Source organism: Tamandua tetradactyla, chromosome 5, assembly GCF_023851605.1.
Source record: "Tamandua tetradactyla isolate mTamTet1 chromosome 5, mTamTet1.pri, whole genome shotgun sequence".
NCBI classification, from domain to species: Eukaryota; Metazoa; Chordata; class Mammalia; order Pilosa; family Myrmecophagidae; genus Tamandua; species Tamandua tetradactyla.
Window position 1 is genome coordinate 21632875 of NC_135331.1, and position 19345 is coordinate 21652219.

The 19345-nt window shown below is 54.9% G+C and overlaps 1 protein-coding gene across 2 annotated transcripts in view; it reads left to right on the forward strand.

The window, feature by feature from the left end:
* TRPV4 (transient receptor potential cation channel subfamily V member 4) overlaps positions 1-19345 on the forward strand; it is a 36740-nt gene that overhangs the window by 11398 nt on the left and 5997 nt on the right. The window contains exons 2-12 of one of the 2 annotated variants that reach the window (XM_077160070.1): positions 2224-2640; positions 6553-6725; positions 9940-10092; positions 11109-11249; positions 12130-12428; positions 13574-13753; positions 15104-15262; positions 15523-15615; positions 15901-15974; positions 16666-16831; positions 17710-17776. In XM_077160070.1, coding sequence (XP_077016185.1) covers positions 2255-2640; positions 6553-6725; positions 9940-10092; positions 11109-11249; positions 12130-12428; positions 13574-13753; positions 15104-15262; positions 15523-15615; positions 15901-15974; positions 16666-16831; positions 17710-17776 — 1891 coding nt within the window. In that variant the 5' untranslated portion in view covers positions 2224-2254. The remainder of the gene's footprint in view (positions 1-2223; positions 2641-6552; positions 6726-9939; positions 10093-11108; positions 11250-12129; positions 12429-13573; positions 13754-15103; positions 15263-15522; positions 15616-15900; positions 15975-16665; positions 16832-17709; positions 17777-19345) is intronic. The other variant, XM_077160071.1, reaches the window with a different exon arrangement.

The window sequence follows — 19345 nt, forward strand, 5'->3', positions numbered from 1 at the left end:
CCTCTGTGGAGCCCCCAGAAACTCAGAATGTCACTGGGAGTTGCGGTTCCTTAGAGGAGGTGGGGGTACATGCATGGTGGGGGGTTGTCAGGACTCAGCTATGGTCAGGGACCCTCCCCAGCCTTGGTCTCAGATCCCTTAGACCCTGCCCCAGCCGGGCCGCTGGGTGCCGTGGTGAGTGAGGGGTCTGACAGCAGAGATCTGGAATGTGCCCTGGTCTCCTCTGCCCCACCCCCACCCCGACTCTGGCTTCTCCAATGAGGGAAACAGTGCTGTGCCGGGGTGGGGGTGGGGGGCGGCAGATTCTAATCTGCCCCCTCAGTGCCTGCACCCCCATGCTCGACAACATGCTCGATTCCCCTTCCTGCAGGACAATGCCAGCCTCTCGTGTGTGGTAGTTGCTAGGGGCCAAAGAGCCAGGCTTCCCTCTCCTACCTGGCTGGTAGGCGGGGAGCTAATATCTCCTGAGTTCCTACTGGGTGCTGGCACTGAGTGGGTGCCTTACAAGCCCCTGAGGTCACTGACAGCTCCCACAGACCCAAGGAGGAGGCATTGCCACCTGAGTTTTACAGGTGAGGATACCAAGGCCCAGAGAGGGATGTGACTTGCTCCCAGGTCCAACAACCACTAATTACCAGGTACCAGACAGGGACTTGGTCTGTCTGATTTCAGAACCTGCACCCCTAATCCTCTCTTCTTCCTTCAGTCATAATAATTAACAGCCTCAAGTCCAACCCTGGGGTCTGCACCCAATAAGCCTGATCCCATTCATTTTTCTGTAACCCTATTGAGAAGCTACTATGACTGTACCCATTTCACAGGTAAGGAAGCCGAGGCGTAGGGAGCTAACATGACTCGCCCAAGGTCACACATGTACATGGCAGAATTGGGATGTGAACCCAGGGCGGGATGAGTCCAAAGTCCAGGCTCCTTCCCAGTGGGTGCTCTGCGTGGAAGTGGCCCTGGGTGTGGTGCATGCCCCATCGCCCCCACCTCCTGGGCCCAGGCCTTCCCTCTGGCAGCCACAGGGCAAACACAGTGGGAACCAGCCTTCATTTGTTCCTCTGTGTGTGACGGGCAAAGAGGGAGAGATGAACAGAGAGGGCTTTTCAGACATCCCCAGCTCCTGGGTGGGACGGTGGGAGTTCCAGGGAACTTGCCCTTGGGATGTAAGCCCACAGAGGGCCGGGAAGGCTGCCAGCCAGCCCACAGGGCCTTGCCACTCCCTTCCCCTTGCTTCTGTCTATGTGTTGGGCCTGGGAGCCCCAGGGACCCAGGTTCAAGTCCTGGCTTTTCCACCTACAAGCGGTGTGACTGCCCCTCTGAGTCACCAGTTTCTCTGAGAAATGACAGCAAATAATACCTTAGTTGTAGGGTGTTTGTGCAGTGCCCTCCTAGGTGCTGGGGACTTGGGGGTGAACAAAACTGCCTCCTGGTTCTCACCATCTGGGAATGTACTAATCCCAAGAACATGTGGGGCAATTCCGGCATGGAGCCGGAAGACACGGGTGAGGGTCCCGGAGGGCTTCCTGGAGGAAGGGACATTTGAGCTGGGAACACAGAGGTGGAGAGGGATTAAACCAGGCAGAGACAGGAGGGAGGGAAAGGATCAGGGCTTTGCACCAGGGAGCAGAGCGTGTGCACGGGGGGGAATGCTGATTAAGTCTTGGGGCCTCAGTTTGTCATCTGTAAAATGGGGATAATGATGATGTCCGAGGAAGAACCCAGCACTAGTGATTTGCAAGCACTTTCTGTGCAGACCGGGCCTGAAGCACAGTTCGTGGTTGTCGCTTAGTAGGTGCTCCCCATGTGCCAGGCACTGCACTGGCCACCGGGAATCGTGCCCCACTGGCTTTCCCAAGAGGTCTGCGCAACTCATCTTACGAGCATGGAGTCAGACCTGTGTTCGTGGGTCAGCCGCAGGCCCGGAGCCCCAGGTTTGGGGTCCCAGCGTCACACTGAGGCCCTGCCCAGGGTCGCTGGACCTGAGGCAGCCTCACGTCTCCAGGCCCTTGAAAGAGGTCCCTGTTGCAGCTCCCTCCCCGGGCTGGCGGCTGACCACATCTGGGAGTGGCCACCCCGAGCCCCTGTCATTACAAGGGTGGCTTTGAAGCAGCTGGCAGCAGTGCTGTTTGTCCTTGTGGGAAGGGGCTTCCTGCCCTCCCCACCCCCTACCCCGCCTCCAGCCAGGCTCTCCCTGAGTCCCCTCCTGCTTCTTCGCAGGCCGAGCGGTGCAGACAAGCCTGGGGCCAGCATGGCGGATCCCAGTGATGGCCCCCCCTTGGGGCCCGGGGAGGCAGCCGAGCCCCCCGGGGACGAGAGTGGTACCCCCGGCGGGGAGCCCTTCCCCCTCTCCTCGCTGGCCAACCTGTTTGAGGGGGAGGACGGCTCCCCCTCGCCCTCGCCCGCTGACGCCAATCGCCCCGCGGGCCTGGGTGACGGGCGCCCAAACCTGCGCATGAAGTTCCAGGGTGCCTTCCGCAAGGGCGTGCCAAACCCCATCGACCTGCTGGAGTCCACCCTGTACGAGTCCTCGGTTGTGCCTGGGCCCAAGAAGGCACCCATGGACTCACTCTTTGACTATGGCACTTACCGTCACCATCCCACTGACAACAGACGGTGGCGGAGGAAGGTCATCGAGTGAGTATTGCTGGCTGCGTCATCATCAGCGGTCTCCTCTGTGCTGCGTCCATCTGTCCATCCATCCATCCATCAGCTCATTCATCTGCATAACTCTTTACCCACCTCTCTCCTCCATTCTTCTGCTTATTCACCCACCTATCTGTCCAACTACCATATGTCTACCCATCCGTCCACTCACCTGTCCATCCATCCGTCATCTCTCCATCCATCCACCCATACACCCGACCTTCCATCCATCCGTCGTCATCTACTCATTTATAACACCTTTCTGCCTACCCATCCGTCTACCCATGCGTCCATCCATTAAAAAAGTCATTCATTCATCTACTGACCCATCTGTCCACCTGCTCGTCTACTTGTCCAATCCACCCATCATCCACTCATTCAAATATCCGTCTACTCATCCATCTGTCCTTCTTTTCGTCTCTGTCCATCCATCCACCCACAGGACCAACTTTGCATACATCCATCGTCCAGTCATCCAAATATCCACCCTTCTTCCCGTCTCCCCACTGTTTCTGTTTATCCAGCCAGCTTTCCATCAAATTATTCATAATCCATCCATTCATTTCGTCTCTAATCTTTCTTTCTTCCTTCTTTCTCCTCTTCCCTCCCTCCTTCCCTCCCCCCTTCCTTCCTTCCTTTCTTTCTTTCCCCTTCTCTCCATACATCTAATTACCAATCCGTTTACTCAGCTATCTGTCCATCCATTTGTTCATTCACTCAGTCATTTACTCAGTCACTCACTTATTCGTTCATTCACTAACCTCTCCATGCATTGGCGATTCATCTGTCCACCCACCTGCCTTCTCCTCCTGGCAGACAACTCGGCTGCCCCTCCTGAGATTTCTCTAAGCATCACCTTCATTCCTGTGGCTTTCCTGGGGGCTTGGGAAGAGTCGGAAGCCCCAAGACATTAACCTTTCCCTCCATTGAAGGACGTTTGAGAGAAGAGGCGGCTGGAGAGAAGCCCTGGAGGGGCCTATGACCCGCTCGATGATGCTTTCTATGCTGGGCCTAGCTGCGGTCAAGGAATCTCCACTCCCCTGACCACTTTCTCTGGATTCCATCCTTTCCCAGTGGATTCTGTTGACCTAAGTCCTGCAGCCTGGACTCCAGCATCTGCTTGTGATTTGCCTGGCATTCTGCCACACAGGCTCCCAGGTTCTGTTTCTAGCATGTCTGTGGCCTGCAGACCCTCTGCCTGTGAGGTCATGCCCTCCTTCCCTATCCTTTGGGAAGTCCAGGCACTTCCCTAAGCTTTTGGCAGTCTGGGGAGGTGGTCTCCCCATCACCTCCGTCTCCGAACCTCTGCTCCTGCTGAACTGGGGCAGTTTACCATCCTCTCTGGGTCCTGACTCTGCTCGCTCTGATGTACCCCCAAATTGATCCAAACCTGCAAACCAGCCGCTTTTCTTGATCGCTCCCTAAAAGCCCTTCTCAGGGGTCACTCTGCCTGCAGTGGAGGACAGTCCTGAAGGTCCCGAGTTGCCCCGGTATTGCCTGAGCTTCCTCTCTCCCCCTTACCAATTGTGTATACCTTCTATGAAGCCTTTCCACTCTCTGGGTCCTTGCCTGGTCAGGACTGGTCCCCTTTCTTTAAGTGCTGAATCAGTGATTCATTCACGGAAGGGTTATTGAACGCCCCCTGTGTGTTGGGCAGCAGGCGTCTCATGTGGCATCTTCCATTTAGAGGGCAAGCCAGGCAGTAAGCACATGAGTATCCAATTTGAGCTGGGCCAGGTACCAACACAGAGGAAGGGTCCCCTACAGGAAAGGAAATCCAGGGGGCCTTCTTGGAGGAGGTGACATTAAGCTCAACATTGGGGGATGAGAAGGGGCAGTCACACAGAGGGGGAGAGAGTGTTTCAGGTGGAGGGAGATGCACGTGCAAGGGCCCAAGGCCGGAGAGGGGTCCGTGTGTCCAAAGAATATGGTGTTTCAGTTTGCTAAAGCTGCTGGAATGCAGCATACCAGAAATGCATTGGCTTTTTCAAAGGGGATTTATTAGGTTACAAATCTACAGTTCCAAGGCCATGAAAATGTCCAAACTAAGGCATCAGCAAGAGGATACCTTCTTGGAGGAAAGCCTGCTAGCACGTGGGGTTCCTCTGTCACGTGGGAAGACACATGCCATCTGCTGGAGTTTCTCTCCAAAAGGTCTCTGTGGGTGTTTTCTTTCTCTCTTAGCTGCTCTCAGCTCCTTCCATATTGAGCTCTTTCCAAATTGTCTCTCTCTTAAAGGACTCCAGCAAGCAGATTAAGACCCACCTTGAATGGGCAGAGTCACAACTTAATCAAAAGTTCCCACCCGACAACGGGTCTGCATCCAGTAGAGTGGATTAAAGGAACATGGCTTTTCTGGTGCCCGTAACAGTTTCAAACCAGCACACGTGGCCTCGGGGTCGTCTGAAAGATGCTGGCCAATCTGCACAATCCCTCGTCTCAGAGAGAGGAAATGAGGCCTAGGAAAGCAGTGTGACTCAGTATCCACATTCCCCTGTCTCCAGGCCCACCTAGGTCCCGTTGGAAGCTGGGCTCAGCATCTCCCCACTCAGCTCCCTTCCTCCAGGTTCTCATCTTTACTTCTCCAGTCCCAGGCAGTCAGGACCAAAAGCTTAGGCGGGTCCTCGGGGTGGGGGCGGGGGGTGGCTGAGGTGTGAGGTCTTCAGACCCCCCAAAGACCCCCTTGGCGAGATCTGGATGGAGGAGGAGGAAGCAGAGTCTTTTTTATTTAGTTTTTTTTTTTTGGCTAAGAATCAACTTTCAGGAACAGGTTGAGGGGGGGAGACTTCCAAGTGCCCTCTTTAGATGCCAAACCAATCTCCTTGCTCCTGTCCGCAGGAGAGCACCCCTTCCCCACTCTGGCACCTGCCCCTAGGCTCTGCCCTGAGATGGGAAGTCCCGGGGTCCTGGGCAAAGGCAGGAAGATTTGCTGTCCTCTTCTTGTGGCAAGATGGTGCTGGGTAACCACTGCCAGAGGCGCGCTTTCTCTGCCCCTGCAGTGCCCACCCGTCCACCCCAAGTCCCAGACTCCCCGCCTGCATTTCCCCTTCCATCTGCCCCCCACTTCCTCTCTGCTGGGCTGCCCTAGGGCTCCCTTCCTCTCGCCTCTTCCCCCCGCTTCCCTATTGGTTTATTCAGTGAATGGATTCTTACCGAGCCTTTATTATGAGCCGGGCCCTGGGCCAGGTGGACAACACGGTAGAGAGGATGCCTGCCCACCCCCCCCTCCCCCCGTGCCTGGACGGCTCCTCTCCCGGCTCTCCCTCTCTTAGAATCTAGCACACGCTAGGTGCCCAGTTCATGTTTGTTGAATGACTGAATGAGTATCTCCAAGCCTGCCTCCTTTTCTTAACTTTCTCTCTCCGTCTCTTCCCCTCCCTCAGCCCTCTCTTGAGTCATGTCCTTTCTCCATCTCTTCGTAGCTCAGTGTCTCTCTCAGGTGCATGCAGATGCTGGGACACACTGTAGATGTTGCAGATGGGACATTTATTGAGCCACTAACATTTATTGGGCATTTACTACGTGGCAGGCCTACGTGCATGTCTTCATTTGCCGGATGAATAAATGAATGAGTAATGGAATGAATGAAAGACTTGCTGTGTCTTTGAGCCTGCCAGCCCTCTTGTTTTCTCGCTGACTTTGTATCATTCAGTGTGTGGTTGGTCACAGTAAGTATTCAATACGTGACAAATGGCTGGGCAGGCTTGTGTGTGTCTTCCGGTCTCCCCACGACACCCAGTAGGAATTGGGTAGAGTTTGTTGGATAAGACGATCCTTGGCGTCTCCCTGCCCAGTCTGGTCCCTTCCTAGGGTTTCAGCTGCTCCCGCACTCTCCAAGGCCAGGGGTGGTGAGGCGGGCAGTGCACAGGTCTTCCCATCAGCCTCCCTCTCCACACCTTCCAGGAAGCAGCCTCAGAGCCCCAAGGTCCCTGCACCCCAGCCGCCCCCCATCCTCAAAGTCTTCAACAGGCCCATCCTCTTTGACATCGTGTCTCGGGGCTCCACCGCCGACCTGGATGGGCTCCTCCCCTTCTTGCTGACCCACAAGAAGCGCCTGACGGATGAGGAGTTCCGGGGTGAGTGGGCCAGACGGGCAGAGAGTGGGTGGGCCAGCCAGGTGGGGTGGGGGGAGGCTGGCCGGCTGGGGAAGGGCGGGGCTCAGACTGCACTGGCCCAGAGGAGCACTGGACAGGGAGTCCGGTCCTGTATGTCCTTCGCCCTGTTACTTACCCTCTCTGGCTTTGGTTAACCGCCACTTATTCATGGATTCATCCAGCCCCAGTTGGTGAAGAGGCTAATGTAATAGGTAAGCAGAGTCCACCCGCTGGGTTCACAACCCACCTCCACTTAAGGGAAGCCTGGTCTCCAGGGAGTCACTTAGCCTTTCTGAGGTTCGATTTTCTCTTGGTAAAATGAGAGAAATCTGTGTGAAGCGCTGAGCTGGGGTCCCAGGAGACTCCACTCTTGCTCTAGAGAAGGCTCTAGAGGGTTGGGCAAAGCTCCTGTGCCTCCCGGCCAGGATTTCTGCTTCCACCCTGTCCCCCCTCTCTGGTTCTTGGGGCTCACTGAGCTCTTCTCCTGGACCTGAGGACCGATTAGGGGGCTTTTAGCCTGATTCTGAAGCTCCCCCAGGCATTTGCATGTCTGGGTGGGGGTGGGGGGAAGTCCCTGAGATCATAGAGAATAATGTGTCTTAAGAGAGGGTTTTGCTGTGAGATCATGATGCTAATAAGCCCCAGAGCCCTTTTCCAAGGCCCTGGACCTAATTTTGTATTCATAATTGTGGTTCTTTTTCGTAAGCAGGGCCTCCACGTTGTATGAGCTCAGGCTCCGCAAACCTGGATCCGCCCCGGCATGTTTTTCTGGCTAGAGGCTCATGAGCTCATCTGATTTTCAGGAGAGCCTGTGCCCTCCTGCCAACAAAATTTGACAACCTCCAATTTGGCAATTGTGAAGTTAGGGACCCTGGTTCCCGCAGCCCCCCACCCCCACCCCGAGGGCGGAGCCACGTTGCCACCTGGTGGTCGGACCCTGGAACTGCATGTCCCACCCCATCTCTGGGAAGAGGCTGTTCCTGGGATATCCCGGGACCCAGGATTAGCTCTCACCCCCAGTCTAGTTCCACACCTCATGCTAGCCACTTTGGGTCACTTGTGGTTTGGAATTATCTGTGGTGCCCAGCTCGCCCCTTTGTAAATGTTTAACTCACAAATGGTTACTGGGCATCTGCCAAATATCAGGTGCTGTGCTCAGCACGGGGTAGTGAGCGAAGCAGATGTGACCCTGCCCTAACGCTGCTCGCCATCTCCTGGGTAAGAGTGACATTAATCAAGCAATCACAGGAGTAAACACACCATTACAAACTGTGGTGTGTGCCTGTAAGAGGCTCTGCTGGCTTTGACCCAGCCAGGAAAATCCAGAAGAACTTTCTGGAGGAGGTGACCATTGAGCTGAGTCTAAGGAATGAGTTGTAGTTAACCAGGCGAAAGGAGGAGGAAGTAGCATGTCAGACCTGGGAGGGGATGGGGAGACGGCATGTGCCAAAGCCCTGTGGTCATCTGTGGTCAAAGCTGCTGTCTGAGGTGACTGCTCCAGCTGTTGCCCGGCAAGTGGATTGAAGGAAGGCCAGAGAGGTTAGGGAAAACCAGGGTGGCCTTCTGGGCACACAGGAGAGATGGTGACTGCACGGTGGTGGCAGTGGGCATGGATTAAAGAACTAGAAGGTGAAATTGCGGTTGGATTAAAGAAATAGGTAAAATCGATGGGACATGATGGGGGGTGGGGAGTTGGATGCGGGAGAGAACGGGAGAATGAGGGCAAAGGTGACACCCAGGTTTCTGGCTGGACAGGGACACCATCCGTTGAGAAGGGAGCCTGTGGGGCTGGGGATGGGTTTCGGGAAGGAAAGACGATGAGGTCCACCTGGAGAGCTGAGAGTTGCAAATTGCGTGAAAAACAATTGGGAAGCTGACCAGTGGCACCTCGGGGTTGGAGCTGTCTGTGGGCTTTGTGGGCTCCTGGCCAGCACTCGGGGGACCCCTCCTATTGTGCAGAGGGGAGCTGGAGACAGTCATTCAAGAAACATTTACCTGTGCCCACTCTGGCCTGGGTGCCGGGATCACAGGGAGAAGCATCTGGGGAAGGAGGGGGCTGGAGCCTAGCTTTTGAGCTCTTCCTGCTGATTCCTGGCATCTAGGGAGACGGATCCTAAAGCACCTCCCATGGAATGATCACCGCAGCGGTTTGCTGCGGACTTCTAGCTGCCTGAAGCTGGGCCAATCAATAACGCTGATTAGCTCATCGATTCCCCTTCCTAGCCTCAATGTAGCTGAGAAGGAAACTGAGGCATAGAGAGGTCCACCCGGTCTTCGGGAGCAAAGTCAGCCTCCAAGCCCCAGGGTGCCTGGCTCTGGAGCTGGGCCCTTCCCCCCCTTCCCGAGCTCCCGGGGAGATGCTGCTTAATTCAGAAAGGGCTTTTCTTTTCATTGACTCACTCTTAAAGAATATAAATGAATTCCGGTAACCATACAAATAAACACAAGGGAAAGAAAAGTGTAAAGGGACATTAGCAAGCTTTAGTGAGAGATGTTGAGACTTGAGAAAGATGGTGAGAGATTTGGCAAGGGGATGAGCGCTTGCACAGGAGGTTTAATGTGATTAAATGTATTGATGCTGCATATGTGGACTCCTTAACTCCTGCCCCTCCTGTGGTAGTTTCGGGTCCTTTGGTGCACGCTGCGCCCCCTCCCCGAAATGCTTACCCCACCTCCCCACTCCAGGTGCCCTGGTGTAAATGCTCCTTGGAAAAAGGATTCTAGGTTCAAACAGGTGGGCAGATGCTGGCTACTGTGTCTTGCTTTTAGAGGTTCACGGTTCCCATTAGCATGTTAAAGGCTCTGAGAAGTCCTGCAGTAAAGACATAGTCTGCGAGTGAGTTGGCTTTGTTTAAACCAGCAGTTTCCCCCCCCCCCATTCATTTGATCACAAATCTCTTTTTAAAGTCCCCCCAAACCGATCTGTAGGCTGCTGCTTCCTGCAGTCCAAAGCTCTTCTAGCCCACGGGTTGATTTGACCCTCACCGCACGGTGGGAAGCAGGCAGAGCTGTTGTCTGTCCCCACTGGATGGACAGGGAAACTGAGGCTCCAAGAGTGGGATGTGACAGGGCCGGGGCCACATCCCAGGGCGGCTTCCCTCTCGCTCCCCCAGCCCTCGTCTCCTGCCGAGCCGTCATGGGGTTGGGGGGCGGCACGGGAGCCAGCACCGCCTCACCCCGGGCCCCCTTCCCGCAGAGCCGTCCACAGGGAAGACGTGTCTGCCCAAGGCCCTGCTCAACCTGAGCAACGGCCGCAACGACACCATCCCCGCGCTCCTGGCCATCGCCGAGCGCACGGGTAACATGCGCGAGTTCGTCAACTCGCCCTTCCGCGACGTCTACTACCGAGGTAGGGCCCGGCCCCGCCGAGGCGGGTTACCGGGGAGGGGCAGGCAGGGGTGGAGGTGGAGGGCTGGGGGAGCACCTCCCTGGACAGCCTCGCTTGTTTCACCCAGAGAGCTATTGTCTGGGTCTCAGGTGCCAGCAAGCACCCAAGGACTGATTGTTGAATGGATGGATGGATGGAGGAATGGATGAATGAATGGATGGATGGATGGATGGACGGATGTATCGACGTACGGACGTACGGATGGATGGACAGACGGACGGACGGACAGAGGGACAGATGGATGGATGGAGGAATGGATGGATGGACGGACGGATGGACGGAGGGACAGATGGATGGATGGACGGACGGATGGATGGACAGAGGGACAGATGGATGAATGGATGGAGGAATGGATGGATGGAGGAATGAATGAACAAAGGAACAAAAATGACCTCTTCCAACGCTGATATCCTGAGTCTCAGAATCAAAGATGCTGAGATGCAGTGAGCTCATGACCCATGAACCTAGAATTCTGAACCCAAGGGGTCTATGCTCCTGATGCTTTAAGACTTCGCAATAATGAGACTATGAACCAACAGCTCTAAGAGGCAAAGTTGCCATGCTGAACTCCCAGCAGTAAATTCCAAGATTCCATGAATCAGTTGACCTTTTGGATCCTTTGATATTATGAGTCGAAGTCCGTAAGTTTGATATCCAGTGTCAAGATGTCTTTTGAGACCGAGAGGCCATTGTTTCCTCTGGGATTAAAGCATGGCGTGGGGCTGAGAGCTCCCCCACTGGAGCTCCCACCTGTCTGGCATCCACTGAACCTGAAATTCGGCTTCCTCTGGGCAACAGATCTGGGACTTTGTGTCAAAGACTCCACACCCCAGAGAACGTCTGAGGCTAGGTCTGCTGCCCTTGAGGGCTCTGGGCTGCAGCCTCTACCCCAGATTTCCACATTCCCACCCCCTGCCCTGCCCCTGCAGGCCTGGCTGGCCTCACCTTGCGCTGCCCGAGCCCCATCCCTCCCCCAGGTCAGACTGCCCTGCACATCGCCATCGAACGCCGCTGCAAACACTATGTGGAGCTGCTCGTGGCCCAGGGAGCCGACGTGCACGCCCAGGCCCGGGGGCGCTTCTTCCAGCCCAAGGACGAGGGGGGCTACTTCTACTTTGGTGAGGGGATGCACAGAGGGGGTGGGAGGCAAGGGGCACGAGTTGGCATCCCCACCCCCAACACTTGCTTAAGCACCCAGAGCTCCCCTGGCCCAGGCCCACACCTTGAGACACACGGCACAGTAGGCTAGAAACCCTGCCTGCTACTTCCCCACCACGTGACCACAAGCACATTTCCCCACCTCTCCGAGCCTCAGTTTCCTCGTCTGTGCAGTGGGGATGGTGAGAATTCGGATCGTGGCTGAAGGGTCCCAAGTTGGCGCATCTTCCATGCTGGGCATTCTGGAGTCTAACTCACATTGTCTCAGCTCGCGAGAGCTGCTGTAACAAATAGCCCAGACCGGTTGGCTCAAACAGCAGGAATTGATTGTCTCCCTTTTGGAGGCAAAAAAAGTCCAAAATCGAGGTGGTCAGCAGGGTCATGCTTTCTCTGAAACTCTCTTCAGAGGTACTGTGTACAGATGGGCGCACATCCTCAGGGCCGAGGGTCAGGACTCGGGCGTGTCCCGGTGAGAGCAGAGCTGGATTGCCAGCCCAGTGCCGTCACTGGTCCCTTAGTAGTTGGACCAAGGAAACACATTGAATATATCCCCCCTGCTCACAGTCACGGGTTCGATGGAATCCAGGGCCAACATCATACACAGAAACCCCACCGTCACATACGTCCAGTCCCTGTCACCCCCAAAGCTCGTGGCCTCGTCCCCAAGTAGCCACGCCCCATCACCCCAGCGTCTCCCACAAACTGCAGCCGCCCACAAGGCATGCCCACGGACCGCTGGCCACCAGCCCCACCCGGAGCTCACGGTGCCCCCCAGACACGTGAGGGCACACCCCAGGGGGGGCCCCCCACCCTGACCAGCGCCACCGCCCCGGCCCGCAGGTGAGCTGCCCCTGTCGCTGGCCGCCTGCACCAACCAGCCCCACATCGTCAACTACCTGACGGAGAACCCACACAAGAAGGCGGACATGCGGCGGCAGGACTCGCGCGGCAACACGGTCCTGCACGCCCTGGTGGCCATCGCCGACAACACCCGGGAGAACACCAAGCTCGTCACCAAGATGTACGACCTGCTGCTGCTCAAGTGTGCCCGCCTCTTCCCCGACAGCAACCTGGAGGCCGTGCTCAACAACGACGGCCTCTCGCCCCTCATGATGGCCGCCAAGACGGGCAAGATCGGGGTGAGCGCCGGGCCCCGGGGGCACAGCTAGCTGACCCACGCACTCTCACCCCCTTACACACACACACACACACACACACACACACACAGGAGGGGCAGCTGCAGTCATTCATTATCATTAATAAGCACATCTGTGTCCCATCGTGCCAATTCCACTGTGTGCACGTTCCAGCTCAAGAACCTGCTGTGGCTCCCTTTTGTCCAGCCAGGCTACGCAACTTAATCCCAAGGCCTCTCTCCTCTCCGCACCCCACTGGATGCTCAGCCTCCCTCGACCAACCATTATAAGACTGGGCCTCGGGGCCCCAGCTCCCCAGTGCTCCCCTACCCCCTTGCCGGATCCCGGCCTGACCCCTACCTGTGAAGTGGCCTGGCACCGGTTCTTTCCTCTAGCTGGATCTTGGAGCTGATAGCAGCCTAGAGCAGGGTTCCCCAACCTTGGCCCCATGGACACATCAGGGTGGGTAGTTCTTTGTGGCGGGGCGGTCCCACGCACTGTAGGAAGTTTAGGAAGTTTAGCAGCATCTCTGGCCTCTGTCCACCAGATGCCCCAGTAGCACCCTCCACAGTCACGGCACCAAAAACAGCTCCAGACATTGTCAGGTGCCCCTAGGGGCACCCATCCCAGCTGAGTCCCAAGCCTAGAGTACCCTGAGGTCAAGGATGCCACTTCCCAGGGTGTGACCTCAGCCATCTCCCCTCTCCACTCTGTGCCTCGGTTTCCCTGTGTGTAAGCCAAAGACAGTATGAGTGGTAATAGAAAGGTCTGCATTCATAATAATTATTATTAATAATAATTATTATATTAATAAGATCCATTCATTGCTGTTGTGATTAAATAAGGATATTGATTAAAGTGAAGATGAGTGAGCCTGACCGGGGGTTCAAAGCCTGGCTGCACCTGAGTGTTTGTGTGGCCTTAGGTAACCCCCTTGGTTTCACTGAGCCTCCATCTGCTCATCTGTAAACCAAGGTGGGAAGAGTAAGAGTGAAACAAGATCACACGAGGAGAGGGCCCGGCACACTGTCAGTGCTCAGTAAATATTTCTCACTCCTCTCCCTCCCGCACAAGCATGACCCCTTTGGTGGCCCAGCCGTGCCCTGGGGGTCCCCCCCCACAGTGTGGCCCTCCCCTCCCCCGTGCAGATCTTTCAGCACATCATCCGGCGGGAGGTGACGGACGAGGACACGCGGCACCTGTCCCGCAAGTTCAAGGACTGGGCCTACGGGCCGGTGTACTCCTCGCTCTATGACCTGTCCTCCCTGGACACGTGTGGGGAAGAGGCCTCCGTGCTGGAGATCCTGGTGTACAACAGCAAGATCGAGGTGGGCGCAGGGTGGGGGGCAGGGAGGGGGCCCTGGGTCCTCCCGGAGCTGAGTGCAAAAGCAGGTGCCAACTGAGTACCCAGAACAGCACCTGGCAGATTTTTTTTTCGGGGGGGGGGGGAGTGGACCAGCCTTGTGGGAGGGTTGGTAAGACCCGAGCTCTGGGGACAGGGTTCAGATCCTGGTTCTGTAACTTACATGCTGTGTGACTCAGGACAAGTGTCTGGACCTCTCTGGGTCTCAGCTTTCCTCCTTCGTAGAACATGGATGAGACCAGTGCCTACTCACAGGGCTGTGGGGGGTGGGGGGACCAAAAGAGTTAATTTTACAACAGCTTGGCACAGAGTAAACATTATGTGCCAGCTATAATCATGAGTAGTCGTTATATGACATTTTGAAAGCTCCTTTTCTCACCTAACAGTAGTTTGGGAGCATTGTTCTGTGCCATTAAATCTCCTGCAATATCCTTGCTGCATGTTAATGTACCACATTCTAATTAACCATTCCTCTATCATTGGTCATTTGCGTTTTGTTCTGCCTTTGACTACCTGGAGTAGCGCAGCAGTTACATCTTTGTAGCTACAAATCATTGAGTTATGAAGAGCCTCAAGTTATTAAAGGGACAGGATGGTTTGCAAATGGGGCAGAAAATGCTGGGAACTGGGGGGAGGAGGCGACTTCCTTTTTCACCGTGATTTAACCAGGAAGCCCTGATTCTGAGAACTTAGATAGATGCCTTCCCTCCTCGGGCCTTACTTTCCCTGTCTTTGAAATCAGCCACCAACTTGGTTTAGCATCTCTGGTGCAAGTGCTGATAGATTGGTAGTGTCTGCCAGGGGAACTGAATAGAAAACTATCGTGCAGGGTTTAATTTTTGATGTCTGCCCTGGGCCCAGAATTGGACAACTGTGGTAGGTGGGTCAAGTGTTTGTCATCGATGGGCTAAATTTTCCCAATCCAGCTTCCTGAATCAGAATATCTGAGGGTGGAGCCCACAGATTTCTATTTTTAGCAAGGTATATAGGAGAATTTGCCACCAGCAACTCCGTACCATCCACAGGTTTGGAGTTTGGAACTTACAAGAATAGATGCTCTTTAAGGAACTTTCCAGCTCTGGGTTCAGTGATTCTAAAATAGGCTGGAAAGGTTAGTGGGGGCAAAATTGGAAAGAGCCTCTAATGCTGAGCCCAGGAGTCTGGGCTTTATTCAGAATCCTTACCCAATACCCTATGAGTCCTTGAACATGGCCGGAGAGTGGGTTAGAAGGGGAAAGAACTCAGGGCAGAGGGAGCCAGCCTTTCCAGGTCCCCCACGCCAGGGAGGTGAGCGCTGCCCACCTGCCTCCCGCAGAACCGCCACGAGATGCTGGCTGTGGAGCCCATCAATGAGCTGCTGCGGGACAAATGGCGCAAGTTTGGGGCCGTCTCCTTCTACATCAGCGTGGTCTCCTACCTGTGCGCCATGGTCACCTTCACCCTTACGGCCTACTATCAGCCGCTGGAGGGCACCGTGAGTGTCCGGGAGCTGAGCAGGGACGGGAGTCCTGGGTCCCCTATGCGAGAGACAGAGGGAAGACCTAGTAATTGGATAGGGCGGGGGGTGGGTACCCCCAAAACTGAAGGCTGCTTCTGAGCTGGGGTGAAACCCCAGAGCGAGTCCAGGAGGAAGAGAGGAACCGTGCTCCAGCTCGGAGTGTCAGGGGGCCATCTGGATCTGGGAGCAGATGTCGGGGGGGCGTGGTGAGGACATGTGTGCTCTCTGCTCCCCAGCCGCCGTATCCTTACCGCACCACGGTGGACTTCCTGAGGCTGGCGGGGGAAATCATCACACTCTTCACTGGCGTCCTGTTTTTTTTCACCAACGTGAGTGCTTTGTTCCCAGACACCCACCCGCCCTGAGCGTTCCTCCTCCTCATCCTTCTCTTCCTCCACCCCTTCTCCTCTCCTACCTCCTTCTCCAGCTCTGTATTATTCTCTTTTTCCACCTTTCGCAACAGAAAGCAGGCTGTCGCCCTCTCCGCAGCACACTCTGCCACCCCCACTTCTACCCAGTCCTCTATCCCTTCACCTCCCCCCACCCCCACCCCCACTTCTACTGGCTGTACCCCTTTTATGTACCCCCCCCCCCCCCCCGCTTTTCTCCTCCAGATCAAAGACTTGTTCATGAAGAAATGCCCTGGCGTGAATTCTCTGTTCATCGATGGCTCCTTCCAGCTGCTGTAGTGAGTTGAGGTCCCTGGGCTGGTAGCTTCTGGGGGAGGAGGGTGGGGTTGGGCTGGTGGGTCACCCAGATTGGAGGGGGAAGTGAACTCTTTCTTTGGAGTGAATACACCCAACCTGAAATGCTGTAACCCAAAGTCAGGACAGGGCAAAGGTCAAGCAAAATGGTATGGTTAGAGTAAGATTCTAGTTGCTAGAGAGTTACCATGCACACCTCGGATAAAAACAGCTTTCATCTGTTATGCTGGTAATTGATTGCTGAGGTCTGCCTGGAATGGCAGGCTGAGAATCTTGAAGCTGAACCTCTATTTAGCGGGAAGGAGTGCTGTGCTCTATTGATGATGTCTGCTTAGGGCACAGAATGAGGGAGTTGCTCCAAATGTGCCACATCTTTTTCCAATTCCCTTAGAATTAGGAGGCAATGAAATTTGCTTAATTTCAAAATCTCCACCGAATGCCACTGGCTCCAATAGGGCCTCAGAGCCATTATGCCCTCTGATTGCCAGCTAATTGAGGGTTCTGGTTAGCAGAATGCTGGAGTCCCCAGCCAATCCACTCCGTTTCTCTTCCTGGGGTCTCGAAGGTGTTGGGATGTCCTGGTACCCAGGAGGGTTTGGGGATGTGTCTCCCCCTCCAGAGCCTCATGGTCCCCCTTCCCCTCTGACCCCCCTCATGCTCTCTGCTGCCCCGTAGCTTCGTCTACTCTGTCCTGGTGATCATCTCGGCAGCTCTCTACCTGGCGGGGATTGAGGCCTACCTGGCTGTCATGGTCTTTGCCCTGGTCCTGGGCTGGATGAATGCCCTTTACTTCACCCGTGGGCTGAAGCTGACAGGAACCTACAGCATCATGATCCAGAAGGTATGGGCTGAGGGCACCTGTTCTAGTTTGCGAGCTGTTGGAATGCAACATACCAGAAATGGAACGGCTTTTAAAAAGGGGAATTTATTAAGTTGCAAGTTTACAGTTCTAAGACTGTGAAATTGTCCAAATCAAAACAAGTCTATCATAAATGTCCAATCTAAGGCATCCAGTGAAAGATACCTTGGTTCAAGAAGGCCGAGGATGTTCAGGGTTTCTCTCTCAACTGGAAAGGCACATGGCAAACATGGCGGCATCTGCTAGCTTCCTCTCCAGGTCTCTTGCTTTATGAAGCTCCCCGGGAGGTGTTTTCCTTCTTCATCTCCAAAGGCCCCTGGCTGGTGGACTCTGTGGTTTTCTCAGTCCTTTTGTCATGGTTCTCTGGCTCTTTCCTTGTTCTCAAAAAGGGGGCTCTCTCCAAACTGTCTCCTCTTTTATAGGATTCCAGTAAACCAATCAAGACCCATGTAGAATGCGTGGAGACACGTCTCTATCGAATGAAGTTTAACACCCACCATTGATTGAGTCACATCTCCATGGAGTTAACCCAATCAAGTTTCCAGCCTATAGTACTGAATAGGGATTAGAAGAAACCATTGTTCTCACAAGATTGATTAGGATTAAAGCATGGCTTTTCTAGGGCACAAATATCCTTTCAAACCAGCACACGACCCCCAGCCCTGTGTGTCCCTGCAGGGATCCACACCTGCCATGTGCACATCGAAGTGTGCAGACAGTGCCCTTGACCTGAGGGGTGGGCACTGGGGAGCAGAGGCATCGCCTGGGCATCGCGGAGGGACATGGGTGGAGGTGGGGAGATGGCTTGGACGGGGAAGGCAAGAAACCATGTGTCTCATTTTTGCCTCCATGATGTTCAGATCCTCTTCAAAGACCTTTTCCGCTTCCTGCTTGTCTACCTGCTCTTCATGATCGGCTATGCTTCAGGTGAGCTCTAGCTACCCAGGTGGGACTGGCGGGGACGGTGCAAGGAGGGGGACAGGGACAATACAGTGTTAATGATAGTAGCCAGCATCTGTTGAACTCTCACGGTTGTGCCAGGCCCTGGGCTAAATACTTTACCAGCCCTGCCTCCTTTAATCCTCCCAACGGGCCTGTGGGGCAAATGCCTTTATTATCCCCTTTTACAGACCAAGAAATGGAGGCTTGAGAGGTTAAATAACTTGCTCATGTTCAAAAGCTGGTAAATGGTAAAACTGGCATATTTGCTATTATTGGCAATCAGACCACCACCGTTTATTAGTGCTCCCAAGTTTTCTCCAGCTGGGTGGTTCTGCTGACCTCGGCCAGGCTCGGCCGGTCTCCACTGGGCTCCTGTGTGTGCGCTGCTGGTGACCTTTGTGTGGGCTGCTTGGTCTGGCCAGGGTGACGCAAGTTAGGTGACTTTGCCCTCATCCGCACATCGCTCCTCCTTCAGCTGGCCAGTTCGGGCCTGTTCACATGGTGGCCTTAGCGTTCCAGGAAATGAGTAGAAGCACTCAAGGCCGCTGGCTGGCCAGACACCACTTCTGCCTCATTCTAGTGGCCCTTTCACAAGTCACCAGTCACAGGACTCTGCCCCTTGGTGGGAGGAGGGCTGGCCCACATTGGATGGGTGAGCTGCCGTCCAGTGCCAAGCATCCAAAGGGCAGTGGCCAGCTCAGGCTTGACCAGGCCACATTCACACATGGGAGGCTCATCAGGGGATCGGTATTCGCAGCACGGGTCTGATGGTGGCAAAATTTTCACCCAGATGGTGCCAAGGCCCTGCGTGGATTATTCTGGGGATGTGGGACTCCGGCCTGCATGGGGAGGGCATGGCTGTCCCCTCCCAGGGGCAGTGCTGGGAAGAACTAGACACTGTCAAGGTTTCAACAGCAGGTTAGGGTTCAGGTCCGGAGTCCAACCTGGCTGCAGTCATAACTGTAGAAACTGAGGCAGAAACTTAGGAGTTAGTGAAAGTAGCAACTCGGCTTGGTCACTGGGCTTCTGCTGGAGGACACTAGAGCCTGGGTCTGAAGCTGACATAACACAAACACATGATACAGGTGCTGCTGATCTCCATTTTTGTGCCCATGGCAGCCATTGCTAATGGATCACAGAACTATCTTTCTGATGAGTCCAGACAAGGTCTCAGAATCCTTCACCACATAGAGTTTCAACAGCCACTCCACAACTGAATAGCCTCAGCAGATGAGTGGAAACCTGTTTACCACCTCTGGTTTGAAGGCTGTATGGCATTCTATACCCCAGGAACTGAAGGGACCCAGTCTTCTCATGCTCCCTGCACTGGCTGGTTTAGGGGCTGGCTGTTGTGCTGAACTATGTTGAGAAGGACTCTGAAACTTAATGGGAAGAGGTGAGTACCATGCTAATTTGAGATGTCTAGAGAGGGCATGGTCCTACCCTTCCCCTCTGAGCTGGTGCAGGGTTGGAAATAGGAGCATGAGAGAGATGGTCCTTCAGGAAATACTTGCATTCCAGGGCCCCCAAGACCTCTAAGATAGATAAGCTAGA